This window comes from Xiphophorus couchianus, chromosome 10 (assembly GCF_001444195.1).
Source record: "Xiphophorus couchianus chromosome 10, X_couchianus-1.0, whole genome shotgun sequence".
NCBI classification, from domain to species: domain Eukaryota; kingdom Metazoa; phylum Chordata; class Actinopteri; order Cyprinodontiformes; family Poeciliidae; genus Xiphophorus; species Xiphophorus couchianus.
Window position 1 is genome coordinate 8,846,228 of NC_040237.1, and position 20,089 is coordinate 8,866,316.

Below are 20,089 nucleotides of genomic sequence, written 5' to 3' on the forward strand. Positions count from 1 at the left end.
TGGAGGAGTATCGGAAGAAGATGTGGCATGGACTCGAAAGGGGCCTGGTGACCGCCAGCAACGAAAACATGAGAAGGGTGATGGTGAGCGTGCAGGGACTAAGATCGGCAGATTTGCCCGGGGATACCGCCAGGGCGGTCACAGAGAACGGAGTGGTGAACATAGCCAAGACCAACAGTCATTTCTTTGTGTTCAAAGAGGTGGTGGTGGTGGTTGACCCCCGTATGCATCGACTCCGTACGGAGCAAGGTGTACGAATGGCAACTGAAATGGAGGAACAATGCCGCATCAGCCACCCAGCAAAGGAGATCAAGAAATATCCCTTAAAAATACCCCAGAGTGGAGTTTCAAACACCACCCAGACCGGCACGGCCAAGGTTATGGAGCCACTCAGGATAAAGTTAAGGGAAGCACCAGTCGGGCCAGAGTCCCAGGCCGCAAGATATGTCAAAGAATTCTCATTCGAGGGAAGCAGCAGTGAACTGAGGCAACCCAACACGGACAGAGTCAAGAATGAGCAGCTGACGGTCCAGAGAGAAGTAGGACCGATGAAACCAGCCAAGATTCAACCGCTAAACTCCCCCAGGAGGGAACCTCTTAGACAACAACAGTATGAGGACATCAGCGACTCGGAGAAAGGAGAAGAGCAACAGGAGATCGAACATTCTGAAGAAGAAGAAGAAGAGAGTGAACACGACAGCCTCTTCTCCGACCCAAAGCAACCACCGACAGGGCATAAGACACTCCGAACAGGACAGCACCGAGGAAAGAAGAAAGAAATAGAAACCTTTGACATCGAGGGTTCTTCTGAGAGACTGGCGAGAGACGTGACCTGGGGCCCTGTACAGGCTAAAGATGGACGGCGTACGTATGTACCAGAGGTCGGTCAGACAGAGTACCAGATTCCAGCAGGATGGGCCAGCAGGCTGGGAGACAAGGTGCTGCTCGAGGTAGAAGCGACAGTCGGGGAGTGGGCTAACATCCTGATGACACCATCCTGCTCTACCCTGACAGCACACTATTCCCTGACCACCAACTTCAGGAACGCATACATGGGAATTATGTATGATGTGATGCTGCGACGACTGAAGAAAGCGGCCTACAAGTACTCCAGGGAGACTCGACAGAAGCTGGACGAGGTGTCGGCTGATGAGGAGGAACCTCAGGCGACGTCTTCAGAGCCAGGACCACAGATCCCGCGGGGACCACAAGGAGTGTCAGCCCAGCCACCGGCCACTACTACCGGACAAGATGCATACGCAGAACTAAAGAATCTAAGGCTGGTGATTCGGAGTAAAAATGCAGACGAAAATAATGAGGAGTATTTGAAAGATGTCTGGCCAACTGTGCTATCTACCACTAACCACGAAGGGGCCAAAAAGTTGTGGCTGACCAGCGTGACTGCGGACCCGATGGTTGGAACAGAGTCAGCACAGAGCAACTATGAGAGATTGGTGTTGGAGGACATGGACGACGAAGAGTCCCAGGTGAAGAGGGCTAGAGGACGGCTGGACAAAGGAAGCCGGTTGGAACCGCTTTGGCACACACTAAAGCAAACCGTCTCTCCCGCGAGGTATGTGAAGGTACTGCGTGAGGTGACAAAGGGACGAAGAGGAGAAATTGTGTTTGTGAAACTACCAGTGAGAAGCACAACCGTGGCCCAGATGGATGTGGCAGTGCAGGGATTCGACCTGGAGCAGCAGTACTACGAGGACAAAAGGAAGAAGGAGGCTAGCCAACCAGCCAAGCCACCTGGAAGGGTCAACATCAGACAGCCATCCAACTTCCAGAACAGGCCGTTCCCGCAGGGCACACAGCCACCCAACTTCCAGGGCCGGCCGTTTCAACAGGGAGCACCACCATCCAACTTCCAAAACCGACCGTTCCAGCAGAAACCACCAGGACCAAAAGGAAGACCGACCAACCCGCCGGCTTCACAAAATCAGCCAGGGAAAGGTCAGTTCCTGACGGATGAGGAATATAGGAAATTGAGCCCAGAACAAAGGACGGCCCTCCGTGAGTCCCGTAAAGCCGGGGCCGGAGGGTCACCAAAGTAATGGCGTCCAGGTCGCGGGTCATTTTAGAAAATGCCTACTGGGAAGGGGACGAAATCTACGCCAAAGTGGAGGGAGTACCCTACCTGGTGGACACCGGAGCGGAGGTGTCTATGACCCGCAAAGACCTAGAAACAGCAGGACACCTGAAGGTTCAGTTTGCTAATGGAAAAATAGAAGAAATGCCGTACGGGACATGGAAAGGAGTAGTGTGGGTGAAAGGTCCTTACAATCTACTCACAGTAAAAGACTTAGATGAACTCAGTAAAAAGAAAGGCACACATCGCCGACTAGAGCGAAGGCTGACGAGCTTGAAAGCAAGGTTGGTGAAAGTCGGCCCGACCCAAACCGGATCCGGGCAGCAGGACTGGTACAAACCGATTGACATACCAACGGTGACAGAACAGAAGCTCGCAGAGAGTGACTTCTCCCCGGCCGGGAAAGAGAAGCTGCGTGAGATCATCGTTACAGCTCAAGTGGCACGGTTCAAGAACGATTGTGGGGATTTGGGTCCAAAGTTTGTTCATCACATCGAAGGTGGGGTTCATCCACCTGTCCGGCAGTACCCGCTGAACCCGGGAGCAGTCGAGGAGATGGACAAGATAGTGAAGGAGCTGAGCGCCCTGGAAATCATCAGAGAGGAGCTCAACCCGATCACCAACAGCCCCATCCAGGCGGTGAAGAAACCTGAATCGGCTGGAGGGGGTTGGAGACCAGTTATCAACTTCAAGGCCCTGAATCGGAGAACAATAGCAAACCGAGCCAGTCTAATCAATCCCCAAGGAGCGCTGAAAACTCTTCGAGTCAAGAAGTTCAAGTCATGCATCGACCTAGCCAATGGATTTTTCTCTCTACGCCTCGCCAGACAATCGCAAGGTAAAACTGCATTCACCCACAAAGGCAAGAGCTATGTGTGGCAAAGGTTACCCCAGGGATACAAGAACTCCCCAAACGTGTTCCAGTCAGCAGTGATGGAAGTACTGGGGGACGTAGGTGCAACTGTGTACATTGATGATGTCTTTATTGCTGATGACACAGAAGAAGAACACCTACAAAGACTACAAAAAGTGGTAGAAAACCTCACCAAGGCAGGCTTGAAGCTAAACCTCAAGAAATGTCAATTTGGACAGTTCCAAGTGAATTATCTGGGTTTCCAAGTCACGTCGGACTTGGGACTCTCAGACGGGTACAGAGAAAAGCTGACGAACATTCAACCACCTCAGTCAGAGAATGACTTACAGAAAATATTAGGACTATGCAACTACGTCCGGGACCACGTACCCAATTATCAGAAGTATGCCAAGCCTTTGTACAAATGCCTGAGAAAGAGTGAGGAGGACGAGAAGGATGGAAAAAGACCCTGGGTTTGGATAGCAGCGAATCAACAGAACCTGGAAGACTTGAGAAAAGCCATTCAAGCAGCTGTGAGACTGGAGCCAAGAAGTTTGTCAGAAAGACTGGTGGCAGAAATCAGCTGTGAAAATGACGATGCCATGATCAAAGTGAGTAATGAAAATGGAGGCTTGGTTACCCTGTGGAGTTACACCCTGACTTCTGTTGAGAGGAAATATCCGCAGGAGGAGAAAGAGCTAGCGGTGTTAGCTCGTTACTGGGGTGTGCTGAAGGATCTAGCACAAGGACAACCAGTTAAAGTCATCACACAGAGCCAAGTTCATAAGTATCTAAGAAAAGGTACCGTGGAAAGTACTAAAGCAACTAACACACGGTGGGGAAGATGGGAAGACATCCTGCTGGACCCGGAGCTTGAGATTGGGCCAGCACAACCCACCAGTAAGAAGAAACCGCCAGAGACATCTGAGAAGCCAAAACAACCGGAATGGACAATCTACACCGATGGATCCAGAAAGGGGTCCGACCAGTCGGCATACTGGGGATTTATTCTGAAGCAAGACGGCAAGGAAAAATGCCGTCAGAAAGGAAAAGCTCCCGGTAGTGCTCAAGCCGGAGAAGTAACGGCCGTACTGGAAGGATTGCTGGAGCTGGTGAAAAGGAAAATCAAGAATGCCAGGTTAGTAACCGACAGTTACTACTGCGCTCAAGCCCTTAGAGAAGACTTGGCCATTTGGGAAGAAAATGGTTTCGAGACAGCGAAGGGCAAGCCAGTGGCACACAGAGACTTGTGGAAAAAGATTGCTGAGCTAAAACTACAACTGGAAATAGATGTTGAGCATCAAAAAGCACACACGCATGAGGGAGCTCATTGGCGTGGGAATGATGAAGTGGACTGTTATGTCCAGCAAAGAAAGATCGTTTTTGTCGGTACCGAGAAGTGGGACAGCACTCCCAGAGGACGGGAGGTCCCAGAAGAGTACGTGGTTGAGGTCGTGCGGAGCGTGCATGAGGCCCTTGGACATGCAGGCGTACGACCTACCCGTAAGGAGCTGGAGGAGCAGGATCTTTGGATCCCGGTGAAACAAGTCCAACGCGTGCTAAGGGACTGTGAAGTATGTGGACAATACAACGCAGGTCGCCGAGGGCAGCGGATGGAGGGGTTATCCATCAAAAGCACGGTCCCCTGGGGTTCAGTCTGCATGGATGTTGCAGGCCCCATGGGGATAACAGGAAGAAGAGGTGAGAAGTACCTCTTAGTGCTGGTGGATTCTATGTCGGGGTTTGTAACTACAAAAGCAGCCAGGAAAGCAAACGGCAACAGTGTTGTCGGCATGCTGGAACAAGTATGCAGTGCCCTGGGAATCCCGAAAGAGCTGCGCACGGATAATGGGACTCATTTCCGTAATTCACAGGTTGACCAATGGTGCCAAAAGTTTGGAGTAATGCGAGTTTACTCTCCACCCTATACCCCACAAGCTAACGGAGTGGTAGAACGAGCCATAGGGTTAGTGAAAAGCTGGATAGCTAAAAATGCTAACACCAACAGTTGGAGCACACAGGCAGTGGAAATAGGGCAGGCCCTGAACGACAGAAGCAGAGCCGAGAGGCCCGCCCCTGCAATGGAGCTCAACCAACGGCCGTTCACCACGAAGGAAGTGGGGCGGAGCTCCAGCGACAAAAAGGAGAAGCCGACGCCCAGAGTGCCATTCCGAGAGGGACAGCGCGTGTGGGTCAAAGCAAGAGAGCAACCTGTAAATGCAGCAGTAAAACCCAAGTTTGAGACCACTGACATCGTCAAGCAAGTACTGGATAGGAACACAGTATTGCTGAAAAGAAAAGGGATTCAAGGAGTTGAGCAGCTCAAGCCAGTTCCTGACTAAAGTGAAACAGAAGCCGGTGAAATGGCCAGTGAATCATGTACCATTCCACCCTATATCGGACTGGCCACCGTGAAAGGGGTGGTTATAATTAGAAGAACACCTTCAGGGATTTGGGCAGGACGAGCCCTGAAGAAATTGGATTGGGCTAAAAAGGGAGTCCTGTCGGAGGAGCGAGAGATGCTGATATGGGCAAGAGCTAAAAGTCGCTGTCCGGTTTGTTTAGTAAACAACCCGCTCCCCATCACCTGGGAGGGACCGGGCCGTGAGAAACCCAGGCAACAAGGAGCCACCGCAGAGATACTACAACATCTCCGCGTCTCTCCGGTTACGGTTTTGAACAACACCATCTGTGGGAACTGCCGGGTAGGTTACCTGCCCCGACTTCAGTTGGAGACCCAATGGAGCTGGCAGAATGAAGAACCAAAAAGCTGTTATTGCGTCTGGGATGGGGACGATCTCCACCACTGTTCTACTTGCGAAGACCAGCTGGGGAGAGGAGAACTGACTTTGACAGGTCAGGCTGAGGGATGGCAGGTGACGAGGTTTTACAGCTCGCTGCGATATTACAGAACATATGGACAAGTACAACCAAATCACGGGAGCCCCATACCAATAATATTACCAGGACCTTCAGCTCCCCCAAACACCCCAGAAGAAGCGGATCCATGGGTGTGGAGGAGGGAAGAAGGGCCCCATGATGTCCTGTGGGATTCTGTTCATGCTGCCTGGCCGTATGAAGCTGCCGGAACATCCCTGTCATTTCCACCATTGAACACCAGCCACTCCCCTGTGATCTTCCGGGTACATCGTCCTCACGCGTACCAACCATCAGCTGAGGGGCTAAGTGCACTCCCAGATGATGCCAGAGACCAAGCCATTAATGGGGGTTGGACAGGCCCCTGGGAGCTGACCACATGGTCACATCTGATTTTGGAAGTCATCAATGACTGCACAATTCCTGTGGTGGATTTACCGGACGTGCCAAGGGAAGATGGAGTACGCTGCTCAGATATGTATTACTACACCACTGAGGTGGACGGGTGGGGCAGCAATGTGGTAAGACCTAAGGAAAAGTCTTGCCTGTACTGGATAACAGCGGAGTCCCAGTTTCGGGATGGAGTATTGCAACACCCGGGAGGAGTGGCCCACAGAGCGGGTACGCCCTCCGATCCTAGCACCTCCTGCCAGATTCAGCTGTCAGTGCGCATGATCACCGTCCCCTTTAAAGGAATCTACTCCGTCGGAGCAGCCATCAAAGTGGTGCCAGACGAGCAGAATTACGCCACCGTGTCCTACACCGAACCGGAGCCTCCTAAGAAGAAACCCAAGACCCACGCCTGGCAGAAGCTCGCTTCAGCATTTCCATGGAGGAAGAAGAACCAAGACTAACGGATAAACCGGAAGGGGGAAAACGAGTCGTCAAGTCCCAACGTCAGTCAAAACCCACAAGACGGACAGGTACAAAGGTTTTTGTAACTAAAATGTTCAAAGTAGGAGCTGGAGTCTCGTCGGGACTATCAGATAAAGGTCCGTTCCTGAGACTCCCTACTACCTCTATTCTCCTGGATATGCCACGAGAAGATTTCACTCCTTCCAATCCGCTCACCGAAGCATATTTTCTCAAGTACCTCATATATCTTCGACCCACTGATTTTCAGAACACCAAACAGGTGGGGGAAAGTGAAGAGTACACGTCACCCCCTCCAACGAAGCCACATTTATTCATCCCCACCGCACCGCCTGCTTGGCAAGGACGAGGGTCCAATAACACGGTCCATTATGCATCAATTTCACCTATGAGCCCAAGATCTCTGCCATGGACTTTTAATACAGTGTATCACAGGGTACAGGGGATCGAACTACGGATAAGGTGGGGTCCCCATTACCTTGAACCACTGCAAGGACTGTATTGTGAAATTTCACTTAATGACATGATTATTTGGACCACATCACCAAGTATGGCAAAAACCATAGTAAAGAGGGAAATGAATCCAGAATGTTATACATTTAATAACACCAGGCTTCCATTGAAATTGGAAATAGACAGGGTCTACCCCAACCCACCACACCAGAGGATTTTTACCCCGTCAACCTGGGGGTACCGCACCAGACTAACTTTGCATGGGCAACCTTTGTACACCTACATCTCAGTACCCGCCCCAATAGGGTACAATCACGAATCTTGGTATGACCAGGCGTTGAAAAACGGCACCGCCCAAGGCCCGTTTCCTCGGCCGCACTATTGGAGGGTGTTCCACTGGAAGTGGGTGTGGAGGGGGTTGGAGCCCGACTTACCCTACCCCTCTCCTATATTTACAGCCTTGCAACAAAGAAGAGCCACCAGACGGGTTGCAAAGAACCCGGCTCACCAAGGCTGTATCAAGGCTTTGAGAAAAATTTGTGCAACGCCTGATGCACCGGATCCCAGAGAATCACTAATCTGGCCAGAATGGATGCTATCGGCATGAGGCGCAAGCCTACAGACCAGGGTTGGCTGGACTCAACATCGGATTCGGACAGCTCTTCTGACACTGACGACGACTCGGACACCTCTAACGAACCTCTGCTACGGAAAACGACTACGATAACAGGAAAATCCCTTTGCCTGAAAGGGCTGCTGACGCTTCTTGCTTTGCTATTTGCTGCTGCTGTTCTCGCTACGATCTTCTACTTCATCGGAGTTGGACCGTGGTACCTTACGCATACAAAGGTCACTTATGGACATTCCAAGTATGCCACCTTCAACTGCTGGAATACAAGCACCACGGCTATTTTTGTGCCATGGGACAACGAAACTTCTGCCCAGAATCGAACCAGATTATTCGCCAAAGACAACGGCAAAAAGTATGTGGAACGCCGAGCCTACAAATTGAACGACTCCTCCCTAGACGACCTCTTGAATCGGACTTGGGAGATCTACGCCTATGACTTCCTCGACACCGGAGCGCTCTGCTGGATACGGGTTCTACAGCGCAAGGAGCGACGGACCGTGAGATGCAACTGGATTCATCCGGATCGAGGCTTTCCACAATGGCATTGCAATATGGCCTGTCGGTCGCTACTACTTTTACCGGACCAGGGATACTGGGATACCGAAGTTATATACCCGGCCCCGCACAGGTCCTCAGGCTGTCGAACCTGGCTCCCACGAGGGGAGTTTTGGGGAGACTATCACCTAAATTGCAGAGAAGATGCCAACATCACAGAGCGAGCGCGGATCAACAGAACCTCCCGAAACGACTTTCGTGACTGGGTCACGAGGCCGCCCCCCAACAATAGTTTGGCTAATATTACGGCTTTCCTGATTCGACAAGGTCCGACACGGTTTATGTACCAAGCTGACCAACAACATTGTTATACGCACCACTTTAGGTGGTTGAATGCCTGCCTCTGGAATAAGTTCGTCAAATGCAGGGGCCAAAATTACATTGTAACAGCTGTAGAAGAATACTGGACGGATTTATGGCATTCTGTACGCACAGTACGTACAGAAATTGAAGTCTGGCTGAATAACACATTCCCATGGACATATATAGCAACGGACCAAACGTTCTTTGTGGGAGACTTCCCAGAGGGGGCGGTTCGCTCTCCTGCTGGATTAGAGGAGCTACACATTGCCAACTTGCGTACCCAACGCCTTCCAACTCCTGAAGATCTTCTTCATGCTCCTAAGGGTGATTTTGCAAAGATTGATAAGTGTGTCGCCAAGAGGATTTTTGACAGCCTCAACGATACTTATTGGAGGAACACCCTATCTTCACCACGATGTGACCTCTTACAAGAAAGCCATACTTTATTTTCCGTATGGAAGTATCACTGCCCTGATCCCGAAACCCTTCCTACCGCTAAATGGGCTCTACAAGCCTGCTATGAGGATTATTATCGAGATTGCGAATGGGAATGGTGGGGACTCCAACAGGAAGAACTTCAAGCCTGGGTTATACCATGTCTTAGTGAGTCCACCAATTATTGGATCAAGTACCAGTACCTCGCCACAGTTTATTCTAAGGACCGCGCGATTTGGCCTGGAATTTTTTGGAGACCTGAAAACTACGTCAACCCGAGACCCTGGCGCATGACTTGTAAAAACAACACACGACAAGTCCTTGAATGTGTCATCAGTTTGGCCAGAAGACCCTGCCACGAGGTCCGAGGTTGGGAAAGCTACTGCAAACAACATTATGCCGATGAGTATGACACTCACTCTTCTGAAGTTACTTGGCGCAAAATCAATGGTACTTGGCGGAGGGCCATAGTGAACGGACGGACCTGCACCGACGCAATTCTGGGATACCATCTCCAGAAGCGCAAGAGCATTCTGGGTCTCCCAGTTCCGTTCATCCCAAATCCCCTGGTGGCCATCGCCGAAGGACATGCTTTCCGCAAGAATCTGTGTGATGGGCACACAGACCCAGGGTTTGCTTGGGTCGGGCCTAACCTTTTGTATTCCAATCTCACCTGCGAAATCTCCAAGGAAATTTGGGAAAAATGTGGAAAAGGGTCTGACCAACATGATTGTTACTGGTTCGAGACGTTGGGATCAGCTATCGTGACCACCCTTACCGACGTCGTGGAAGGCGTTGCTAACATTGTAGAGGGAGGCCTCCACATCGTCGGACAGTGGCTGCTAGATGCTCAGCCTGCTGTGGCCATACATCTTGGGCCTACTGGGCGTGGCCGTGGCTTTAATCGTTGGCAAAATCGTCCTGGAGGTGTGGCTGAAAGCACTTTGTCGTTGCAAAAAGAGGGAGTACCAGCCCCTCCCTCCGAAGGAGGAGCCTGCTTCTGCATAAGAGAGAGCTCTCGTGTGCCTACGAGCCATTCAACCTTCACCGCCGCTGCCGACAGCACCGGAACCAAAAAGAACCACCATCGGACATCATGGAATCTAACTCTTCGACCAACACATCGAACCCCAACTCACTTTTTGCTCCAATTCAAGTGAGTACCCTTGAGCACTTAGGGGTTACCCTGGCCTGGGTACTCTACTGCCACACTGGTTCCTGGCCCAGGGGACATCCTATGAGGATCTTCGTTGCGCTACAAGGATATGTGAAGCTTATCCTACGACCCATCATCCTCCAGAAATGGGGGTTAGCTTCATCCCTCTTCGCTTGTTACCTGATGGGCCGTACCCGCATCAACTGGCGCAGGGGCGTTGTGGTCTGCCTATGGCTCGTCACCGACACCACAGCCCTGATACTGGAGTTGGTCTTTGGGGGTCGTCAAGCCACTCGAACCGCCCCACTTAAGATCCTCACAGCTATTCTAGAAGGGCTCTTCGCAGTATCTATCCTCGTCTACTTAGCGCGCCAAGCCTTGTCCATCAAAGGTCGGGGCAGGCGCATATGGCTGCAAAAGTGGATAGTTCTGGCTCTCTGGGCAACGGTTTGGGGGATCTTGGTGGTCCTCTACTGGCTTCAGGAAACCTCAGACCTAGCCATCGTTGTATGGATGATGACCTATGCTGCAATATTCCATGATTCCGCTCGTGTCTATGATAGGGGCGAACCAGCTCCAGATCATGACATTCCGGTTCCTGTGATTAATTCTCCCTGGCTGGCAGCCCAAGCAGGCACACGAGCTTAAACCAGCTACACTCTCCGCTTTCGCTTTTGCATATTTGTTGTGTTATTGTTAATCCGAAACCCCTAATCGTGAAGTTACCTAGGTTGCTGTTTCTTCTCAGGCACCAACCTGCTGTGTGGGATGTGGGATCGCCGCAGAGTCCTATGGATTCATATGGGTTGCATCGTCCTCCCGCTGGTGTCACCGTTGCGTGAGCAGCCGTATCACTGATGTAACGGCAATTCTCTGCGCCACAGGGCAAGGAGATTTGCCTTACATAGCGGCCTCCACATCTCGATCCCTGGAACGGGTGCACAAAATAGTGTGGACCTCTGCCTTTGGCCAAGAAGACGACGACCTTATAACATCTCCAATGCACACGGGACTCCTGCTGCCCGTGATCCAGAAATTATGGGAGCACCAGCTTACTCGACAATGCCTGCCAACTCTACACCTTCTCGATGGACGAGTTGTGGCAGTGGGCGAGTACCTTCCACCAGCGTGTCCCGTGTCGCCGGATATGTTTATCGATGTCGGATGCCAAACCAGCAGTGCGCCTCACATAAAAGGTACCCAAACTGAGATTCTCAGTTCATCTCACCAAGCGTGCCAGACAGAAGACACCCTCTTCGTGTCATCTCCTTCACCGGATCCGCCTTCAACCGATTTGGATTTTCAGGATCTGCTGACTGAGTTGGAGGGATTCTGTGACAACCCACCGACACTGCCAGACCCTGAGATGGATCTGTCTTCGCTTCTGCAATCTTCCCTGGAGGACATTAGCCCTCCCGGATCAGCAGGATCTCCACTTCCTCCACAGTTGGACGCCGAGTGCTGGATTTCTCCGCCGTCCAATCTGACGGAGTATGAGGTTGTGGATACCTGGACTCCATCATCATCTCCGGTTGCCTGCTACGAACAAGACATCTTGACTGCGGATTGCGGTGATGGACTTGACCTTTTTTGACTTAGGACTTTGTGTTTTCTGCGATGCACCGTCCGATCTCAAGGAGGGGGTGTCAAGAAAACTGGTATGAGGTTGAGATCTATCCAGGTACACACAGAAAAAGGTGCATGAAGGCCTGAAGGAAATAAAGCAATCTTGTGTTTTGATTTATAATGATTGAGTGTTTTGATAATGATTCAGTTGAACATGGATGAATACAATAGGTAAAATGACTGTATGTAAGTAATCACTGAATGATTCTGAAGTGTACGAATCATGATCTGTAATAACATGACAACAATGAAATGATTAAGGTTTGATGATTTATAATAAGTGAAAGAGATGATTAATGCTCATGATTAATGCTTAAAGGAAATCAGCACATAAGTTTTTAATATTTGACTGTGTTTGAAAGTTAATCAGAGTAAAGCACATAGTTTTTAATGTAGAAAGGATAGGAGAAATAGGAGAAGGGGAACTTGTGAGTTCCTGCTGTCGCAAGCAGTTCTGAACAGATGGCCAGACGCACAGGATGGGTGGGGCGGTATGGTTGGCTAAGAACAACGCTGAGGAAAGGACGGTACTTTCCATCCCAGCCAGCAGACAGGAGGGGCCGAAACCACGTAAACTAACACTCCCCATACACATATATGGCAGAGAACTGTATATAAGCAGACGGAAAAGGAGAAGTTCTTGTTCTTTGTCTGCGGCACTGAAGTAGAGCTAACACGAAGAAGCAGATCGAGGAAACAACAGCAGACCACACCCTGGAGCCACGGGGAAAGCTGAAGCTTCTTGCCGCCAAAGGGAGACAAGTTCCAATCGTCCAACCCGGGTTCCTGATTCGATCGTCGGTCTTACCTCAACCCAAACATTGCAACAGACTTGGAGAAAGGACAAAGGTCCCGGAGGGATAAAAGAGTTGGGTTTTCAAAAGCAATTGAACCCTCTCTACTTTGCTTCCATTCTAAAGAGGATTTTTTTCACACAAAGGATAAAGACTCAGACCAAGGTTCTCGGACGTTCCTGTTGCCAAAGATCCACCACCAACTGGGTATGAGTAGAATTCGCTTCCTAAAAAGCTATCTCAGAATCTGCGACATAGGTTAGGGAAAGAGACAGGAGGGTATGATTATACATGTTGATCTTATTACACTGCTCTTGACTTGTATACAATTGATTATTGATTTGTATGTCACATACCCCTGCTTAAGCTTGCTTAATAAATTCTTACTCTAAAATTCTAATGAAGTTGGTGGACATTGGAATTAATTGAGTCATTTAATCATTTTTCTGTTCTTTTAATAAAGGTAAAACTAAGGTACATGGTTCTAGTGAAAAGGAGGCTTCATAATTTCCTTTGGTGAGAGTAAAATAATGACCCAGGGACTTACATCCAAGTCACTAAATTTAATCTAGCCGGTTCCAAGAGCAAGTTATATTTTAGAAAGCGAGCTACCGTTAACAGGAGTGGTTATTGGAATTACGCAGCTGTGAGGGCTACTCAGCTGACTGTTTCTTAACTGAAAAGGGTCGTAACTTCTGGATTGGAGGTAGTTAGAGCTAGACGAATCGCTTTTGACACCAGTTTAAATAGATTATCTCTTATAGATCTCTTTTAGGGTAATACCCAGGTCTTAGAGATTTTCCGGACCTGTTAGACAGAGAACTGGTCAGTAGTCAGTCCCGGAGGGTTGTGATGAAGTGGGCGGGGCTAGCTATTGCAGGATAACGGACAGTGTGCAGATGTATGTGTCATCGTTTTCTGGTTTTTGTGCCACCACCATAAAAAGACTTCTGGAATTTTACCCACAGCACATTTTCGAAATACTTTCCACATGCATTAATTTAGAAAACGCTTATGCAAATTCATCCTGGATGCATCAAATGGATGTGTGCGCTGCTGTGGCTCCAGGGGCAGCAACTGGCGGTCGACCCTGCGGCCTGGAAAGTCAACAGCAGTCAGAATGTCCCAGCGGTCTCAGCCAAACCAGCACCAATCAGCAGAAACAGATGGCTGTTTGTTTAGCAGCAGCAGTGACAGGGGAAAGTAAGGAGAAGATTTGATACCAGAAGATTTCCTTTTCAGTTTACTTAAAAAAAGAGAAAACCCTGACAAGACTTTGCCATTTCTCTAAATATTTCTCTACAGATCTTTTTTTTTTCCTCACTCCTCCTTCCAGGCCTAGTTCAACATTTCCTCTTTGCTCAATCACATGAAGCTCAGATCCGAGCGACACATTTGATCAGCACAGCGTGCCACTGACACTTTAATCCGGGGCGTCGTTCGTGTCGGCTGCGATAGCATTTGCTGGAGGAGAGCCTATGACTGCTCTTCATTCGATGACCCCAGCAAGAGATCTGTTTATAATTTAGTCACAAGAGCCGAGTGGTTTGACATTCCACAGCCCACGGAGAGAGGGCTGAATCAGGGATTTATTCATTCCAGAAGACTCCGGCTGGAAGCAGGAATCTCATGACCGTCTCATGATGCTCATCAGGCACAACACATACGCATGCGTGCTCGCATTCTCGCACATGCACATTTACACACAGATGGACACACTTGGAAACAGAAAAGAGGGGAGCGACACTACTGGAAAGTAATGAGAATTGGGGGGGGGAGAACCTTAAGGGATCTGCGCTTGCTTGTAATCTAGAGTTTTTTTGTTTTTTTTTATAAATTTACATGAATTTAAAATGAAAGTAAAAGTAAAACACCCATATTTGGATGTTATTTAATCAGTTTTGACAGTAATGTAAAATTCACTTCCTAATGCTGCCAGCGCCAGCTTTCAAGGTTAAGGGTGTCAGTTTTTCACCATACGTAGCGTTTTACATGCAAGTCAGGAAATTCAGTTTTTGTCTGGTCTTATCAGGCCACCTTATTTCACATGTTTGCTGTTTCCCCTAAATCACTTTTGTCAAACTGAAACAGGAATTTTGTTTAATTATTGACCAATGTTGACTCTTTCATAAAACCATAACTACACAGTTCACTCACCCTGCTTTACATGGCTCCTTAACTTTTTGGGTTCAGCCACTGATCCAGATGTCAACAACAATCAGAATGTATTCTCATCCTGTTGTTCCCATATATCTGTCTGTTAGTTTGTTTTGTAACCTTTTTTAACTATTAAGTGAAAAACTCATTGAGATTAAAACTCATTTTCAAGAGTGTCTTGGGCAATGGGTCTGTAAATGATTCAATTTACAAGAAACTTGAACAAGCACTATAGAGGGCAAGTAAAGGATTCACAAACAGAATAAAAGTTACAGTTTGAAATACCGCGCACAGCTTCTTGCATACCCAAGAACCAATCAATGTACTAAAACAAAGTAAATTAAGAAACATTCAACTTACCTTGCTTGAGACACACAAAAGAGTAGGAAAATGTGGCCAAACGTAAGCAATCATTCGTAATTCTTCAGATTTTGACATTCAATAGAGCCCGCATTAGACGTTGACCCAATCATTTTCTTTGTCTCTTGTTCAGGTCTCCACCCAGGCCCAGTCCAGGCAGTCTCCACTATTCGGACGAGGATGTGAGCACCAAATACAATGACCTGATCCCTGCGGAGAGCACCAGCCTGACTGAAAAACCCTCTGAAATCTCTGACTCACAGGTGCAGTGGCACTGCTTTGTTTATCTCACATCTTCTCTGATCTCTATCCTGTCTACATAAAGCAGCATTTGTCTCATTTGTGTGCCTGTGTGTGTGTGTGCGTGTATGGGGTGTGTGTGCACACTGTCATCTCTCTGAATTCCTCCTGAATTCAGCCTCACGTTGTCAGCAGTGCTGCATATTCTGTCTGTCCCTATTGTGTTTGTGTCACTCATCTAAGTTATAAGTCGTAGCTGTGGCAAATGCAGACAGAGATGTGAGATTAATGACTTTGCTCACTGGCTGCTAAGCAGTTTTTAGTTTTGTGGACAATGTCACTCAGTAAATGTCCACCTGTGATCCAGGCTGTATTCAAGCACCGCTCCTGTTACATAAGCCACTGGGGTAAAAAACAAAAACGCTCCAGTTGTGTTTAAGGTTTCAGCTCCAGTCACACAAACCGTCCAACTTTCCTTTTCATTTTGTCAGCTCAGTGTGATCTCACTGGAAAACACCCATCGTTTTCAATTTATTTAAATTCCAGAAGGTAGAAGGATCACTACCAATTAATGGTGGTTTGTCTGAATTGTCGCCTTTGCTTCATCCCAAAGTGCCTTTTTCCCAGTAAGAGATTAAAATCAATAAGCTCTGCTTTTCTCTCTGTTTCTTTATTGATCAGAATGTCAGTCAAGCTACTTTCTACTTTTTACCTTCATTAAACCAAGACAATTTTTTCCCCCTGAAATTTTTATGCATCTTTGCTTTTCTGTATATTTACAGTATCTGGAAAAAAGTATTCATAATGCATAACTTTTTTGTCAGATTACATCCTTAACCTTCATTGTAGTTTATGGAGTGTGGATTGATTATTAATATGCATTTGTAACTAACTCCCTTGAATATTTATGAAAACACAGTTTGTTGCAATTACAACTGAATAATATTTATGGGTATGGCTCTACCAGCAACTAAATTGTTTGCCGATTTATCTTTGCAAAATCACTCAAAATCTGTCGCATTGAGCGGGGAGCGCCTGTGAACATTAATTTTCAAGGGTTCCAGCTCTCTCTCATTTTAATTCAATTGTAGACTTTGACTGTATTTATTGTATAAATTTGATTTGATCTAAACTATTCATTTGTTGCTCTGACTAAACGTTATCCTGCTGGTAGGCGAACTCTTGTTCTCAGCTTCAAGTCTTTTGCAGCCTCTAAGAGTGTATCACTGTGAGAGGCTATGACCAGCTTCCTGTCCTGCTGAAGACAATCCCCCATCAGCATAATACTGCCACTTTCTGGTGTCACTGTGCAGGTTTTTATTCAGGGTGATATGTTATGTTTGGTTTTCGTATAGCATTTACCAAAGCCCTCTGTTTTTATCTAACTTGACCAGAACTTCTTTTTTCTTCTATATAACTCAAGAAAAACACACACAGATTTTTTATCCCTCAAAAATCGCTTTATTTTTTGCTATCAAGGTCAGATTTATGAGCTGCATGAATAAGTTGTCATGTAGACAAATTCTTCTACCTGAGCTAAGGATTTTTGCAGCTCTTACGGTATGATAACTGTCCTCAAGGTGGCTTTTCCGATTATTGCCCTCCTTACCCAACCAGTCAGTTTAGGTGGGCTGTCGTATCTTGGTGTCCTTGCCGGTTGTGTCTTTTAATCCTAATGAAGCAGCCTGTTCTCTAATATTTGTTCACTAATGTTTTCTAGCAAACCCGTAAGACCTGGCTTGTCCCTCAGGGGGTAATTAGATGACTGCTGAAGGCGTTTTGTTAAACAGAATTTTATTCACGAGTATCAAGAGTAAAGGGGCCTGAATACAAAGACGCATCACCCTTTTTCAGATTTTTAATTTGCAAAAAATGCTTAAGCAGTGCATTAATGTGCTCTCTCAATTACATATTGCTTTGTATTGTTTTATCACATAAATTCTAAGTGAAATAGATTAAGGTTTGAGCTTTTAACTTGACAAATAAAAGTAAAACAACATGACATTGGAAAGGCGTAACAAGTCTTAGTAAGGAACACAAACAACCTGATTCATTTTCACCTTCTTTGAGAGAATTCTTGACTCGAATTATTGTTGAACGCCTCTCGTACGTCTCTGATGTGAATTCCGCAGCCAGACGTCTCTCCTCGCTCGGCCTTATCGGGACCCAAGTCCTATTTCCAGATCAAATGAAAATCTCTTTGCAATGAATTGCTACAGACAGGACCTTTCATATTACTGTGACATTCCCTCAAATGGGTATTTCGGATATTTCATCACCTACCTGACATACCCAGAATTTGCACTTGATTTTTGTCAAATGCATTCCCTTCAGCCCAAGATGACAAGATCCATAAGGTGGCTTGCTCCACAATGAATAAGCTGATGTTTGTTTTTGACAGACTGAAACATCCAGAGGCCTTCCTGTCACCCCGGGGGCTCCGCTGCTGTACCCCTCACAGGGTCTATATCAGCACCCGCTAGAGCTTTGGACGTCTAGGAATGCTCTTTGAAGTTATATTCAGCAGATACCGCTAAGCTATCTGTGAGACACCGTGCTGCGTCTGCTCTTTAATCCCCAGGGCCTTCCTTAACAGGCATAAGTTGACTATTGTACTGCTCGTCACTAGGAGATTTGGAAGAAGCCAACATTTACTTGGCAGGGCAACAATGCTGCCATTACTGTTCTGCCAGCCTGCAGGTACAGGCCTATTGACTTTTTTTTTTATAGAACAGCCTTTCTCATTTTCCAAGGTTGTCCCTGTGGCGAAGTGTTTTTTTGTGTGTCATTTAAAGCTGAAACCAGTCGAAGACAGATGATCTCATCTGTGAGTCAGAGATGGAGTGTAGATTAGGCTCTCTGCTGAGCAGCATTCCACAGGAGAGAAATGAAAGTGTCTGCTTTCTCTCATACCCTCTCGTTCCCTTTCTGCCTCCATCTGTCCTCCTCTGCCAAACCATGACTCTCTGTCTCACTGGACACTGCAGTTTTATTGGTTGAGGCTCAGCAGGGAATAATCCTTGCAGCCATTTGGCTTTGACAGTTTCCTGGATAATGTTACGGCCCAAAATGAACCAAAAGTACAACTCCTCCTAAATTAGGCTTTGTCTTATTAATAGTTTTGTGCCATAGGAGGTAACCATTACACATGTTTTTTAGGGGATTTGAAACAGCTGGTTTTTATAGAGGGTTTGTGGATGACATATTTGCCCATCATTGCTTTAATTACAGATGAATAAAATTTTAATGGAGAAGCCTGAATGAACCCGCATGCTTCTATTACACTTAATAAAGCAAGTCAGACTGTCTGGGGCACCACTAATGCTCCACAAAGTCTCAAATCCCAGTGATATTAATTGTTCTGATGAATAGTTTGGACTAGATCCATTATGGCGGCAAGTTTGTCATTGCTTTGTTGAGGAATGTGCAACCTAATGTAGTTCAAGGTATTATGTCTTATGCAAATAAGGAAAGCTCGGAGGATATAGTTAAGTACATAAAATAAAATAAACAAGAATTAAAAGATAAGTCTGGGAGATGTAAAAACAAACATGTTGAACATGTCAGATTTAAAAACACAATTAATTATGTATAAAGATGCAAAAACACACAAATTAACATGATAAGATACAAACAAGCGAACAAATGAATAATTGATTAAAGAGTCTGGGAAATTTATAAACATATTTGATTAGAAACATAAGCAAAAAAATAATTTCATAGAGTAAATAAAATTATTTTATAATCATTTTCCAAGGTTGTCCCTGTGGCCAACTGAGATAACGAGTAGTGGGATTTGTAGTTTACAAAATGAAGCAAACTACAAATAAACCAACAAGTAAATTAACAAATTAATGAATGCATTCATTAGAAATGGGCATGGGAATTTAATTAAACAAGCAAATAAATATGTTCTTAAGGTTGGGTGAAACCAAGTCTTGATATAAAATATTATTTTAGTACTATAGCATTTTTTCACTTACGTGGCATTTTTTCTGTTCTGATGGTGAAAAAATGCCACGTTGGTAACATGAGAAAAATCACTGTTAAATTAAGTATATTTTATTGATGCAGACATTTTTTTTATGTCAGAAAGTCTATAAACATGTCATATGTAGTCTCCCTGTGCTAAAAATATGATATAAGCAGAACATTAAGTAAGGCAGGTGAGAGTTGATCTCTCTAAGTTAGGAACTGGCTTCCAGAAAATAAATACACATGAAGAGAGTAATAATTAGTTTTTAACAACTAAAAGTGTGATGAATGAGCTTGGACGACGGCTTCAGCCAGTTGTTGAGGAATGATGCCAGGAAAATGACAATCCTGTACTATCACAAGCATAAATGTATGGCATTTGCTAACTGCTGCTGGGAGTCTACCCAGATGAAACTAAGATTCTGCTTTTAAGCAATTATCTCTCCAGCTAATTTTATGAGAAAAAAAACTTCTCATAGCTGCTTCTAATACAGTGGAGAATCTGTGATGCTGTGGTTTTGAAACTTATGTTTCAGCACTGCATCATGACCTTTTTGAATTTCAATAACATTTTATAACGATGTGACCTCTTCCAGACAGACAAAAATGGCACCATCTCTACCCGTCTGTACTTGCAACCCAGCAACGTCACTTAAAATGCCATTAAAATAACACTATGTTTGCATTTGCTATGTGAGAAGGAGTTTAA

General features: G+C 46.5%; 1 protein-coding gene across 6 annotated transcripts in view; it reads left to right on the plus strand.

The window, feature by feature from the left end:
- Nucleotides 1-20,089, plus strand: part of sdk2b (sidekick cell adhesion molecule 2b) — a 346,369-nt gene that overhangs the window by 319,222 nt on the left and 7,058 nt on the right. For all 6 annotated transcript variants that reach the window (XM_028029735.1, XM_028029738.1, XM_028029736.1 and 3 more), the window contains exon 44: nt 15,299-15,428. In XM_028029735.1, coding sequence (XP_027885536.1) covers nt 15,299-15,428 — 130 coding nt within the window. The remainder of the gene's footprint in view (nt 1-15,298; nt 15,429-20,089) is intronic.